Genomic DNA, 1,901 nt, shown 5'->3' on the forward strand with positions numbered 1-1,901 from the left:
TCCTGAGTGTCTGAAAGTGCATCAGGCAGAGAGATTAAGGAAGTTTGCCTGCCCCCAACAGCTTTTTTTGCTGTTTTTTTTGCCTTTATACGGCAAAATATGGAGCAATTGGCAACAGACAAAGGAATGGAGCGTGGGAGGGACGGCAAACACATCAGCTGGGAGAAGGGAGAGCACATGGAGGGCGGAGAAAGTGAGAAGAACAAAGGAGAAGAGAAGGATTAGGGGAAAAGTCGAGAAACGACCAAACATTTGGTGAAGGAACGACAGAGAACAGACAAGACGGAAGAAGTTGGCCGGTGTGAAAGCAGAGAGGATTATAGAAAAGACCTAACGATGCAGGTGGAGCTGGAGGGTACGGAAGCGGTATCCATGATGGACTTATTGAAAGCAGTAAAGAAGGAGTGTGGAGAAGTGATCGGATGCAGAGTAAGAAGTGAGCGCATTTTTGAGATCACGTTGAAGAGCGAAACAGTGAAGATGAAGGTGATGGACGGTATCAGGGTGAAAGGAGCACTGGTACATGCTAGAGACATCATTAATAATGAAATGGTGGTGTCTTTTATAAAGCTACCAGTGTATCTGGAGGACAAGAACATTTTTGCGAAATTGGAGGAGTGGGGAGTAAAGCCGGTATCGGCGATTAAAAGACGTGTGTGGCCGGGGACGCAAATTGTGGACGGGACTAGGTTTTTGAAAGTCATGTTCACGAAGGAGGTGCAATCGCTCCCGTACTCCACAAAGTTCGTGACGTTGAGAGGCACAGAGTATTTCAGAGTGATCCATGACCGGCAGGTACGTGTGTGCAGACTTTGTATAAAGCCGGGTCACATCTTCAGAGAGTGCCCGGAGTTTAAATGCTTCAAGTGTGGAAGAACGGGGCACTACGCGAGAGAGTGTGAGGAGTGGAGAGTGACGGTGGGAGAGGATGGAGTCGAGGATGGACAGGAGATTGGAGGAGAGGGGGGACATGGAGAGCAAATGGAGGAGCAGGCGGAGGAGAGTGTGGACAGTATGGAAGAAGAGGACGGGGACGTGGAGAAGGATGATGATGGGGAAGGAGACGAAGCAGAGAGCATGGAGAAAGTCAGAGGAGACGAGGAGGACGAGATGGAAGAGAGCGGTGGAAAAGCGGAGAGTGGTGGGAGAAAGGAAAAGAGCGATGGAGCAAAAGAATCAAGACAGAAACGATGAATTAAAGGGGACATATTATGCTCCTTTTCAACAAGTTTGAATAAGTCTCAGAGGTCCCCAAAGCATGTATTTGAATCATGTATTCGATCCTATATTTCAGCATGCCTGTAAACCCCTCTTTTTGAGCCCTGTTCAGAACAGGCTGTTTCTGTAGCTTTAAATGCAAATGAGCTGTGCCTGACCACGCCCCTCTCCGGAAGGGGATGCCGTTCGGGCTTCTGGCACCGTGCTCCAATGTTTACGGTGACCGTGACCAGCAACATGGCGTCGGTAGCGATTTGGTTCAACCACACAACTTTTTTTTTTTTTAAGTATATTTTTTGGGGCTTTTTATGCCTTTAATGGACAGCACAGTGGAGAGTGACAGGAAACGGGGAGGCAGAGAGAGGGGGAATGACATGCAGTGAAAGGCCGTCCGATGCGGGATTCGAACCTGGGCCGACTGCAGCGAGGACTGTAGCCAGGCTGCTGAAGACGTTCAAACTCTACTACTGCAGCAGGACGTTTCTGAATGGTTGGTAACCAATGTTGTGTATTTTGACATTACATTTTCAGTTTGTTGATGTTTGCTGGCACACAGTTACTAACATGTAGCTAGGTAGCTAATGCTAACTGTTACTGTCTCGTCATTACTGGAGCTCTTTTGGTAAATAAGCACTATTGTGAATAGTGTAATGTAGTTATCTGTCATGCCTCCTTAGATATAC

General features: G+C 47.7%; 1 protein-coding gene across 1 annotated transcript; it reads left to right on the plus strand.

Annotated features, from left to right (window-relative positions):
• The first annotated feature begins 99 nt into the window (after positions 1–99).
• On the plus strand, positions 100–1,194 carry LOC147819790 (uncharacterized). The gene is made up of 2 exons (XM_087171168.1): positions 100–193; positions 278–1,194. Exons 1-2 carry the CDS (start codon positions 100–102, stop codon positions 1,192–1,194), a joined length of 1,011 nt encoding a protein of 336 aa, XP_087027294.1.
• The last annotated feature ends 707 nt before the right edge of the window (positions 1,195–1,901 follow it).

The sequence above is a fragment of the Seriola lalandi genome, unplaced genomic scaffold (assembly GCF_002814215.2).
Source record: "Seriola lalandi dorsalis isolate HSWRI2012SDOR001 ecotype SW California unplaced genomic scaffold, Sedor1 jcf7180002049515, whole genome shotgun sequence".
Lineage (NCBI taxonomy): Eukaryota > Metazoa > Chordata > Actinopteri > Carangiformes > Carangidae > Seriola > Seriola lalandi.

Excerpts from the sequence above, each read along its gene's own strand:
- LOC147819790 (XM_087171168.1), top strand. The coding sequence starts at position 100 with ATGGAGCAATTGGCAACAGACAAAGGAATGGAGCGTGGGAGGGACGGC. Across the intron at positions 194-277 it reads GCACATGGAGGGCGGAGAAA|ACAAGACGGAAGAAGTTGGC; the intron begins GTGAGAAGAACA and ends GACAGAGAACAG.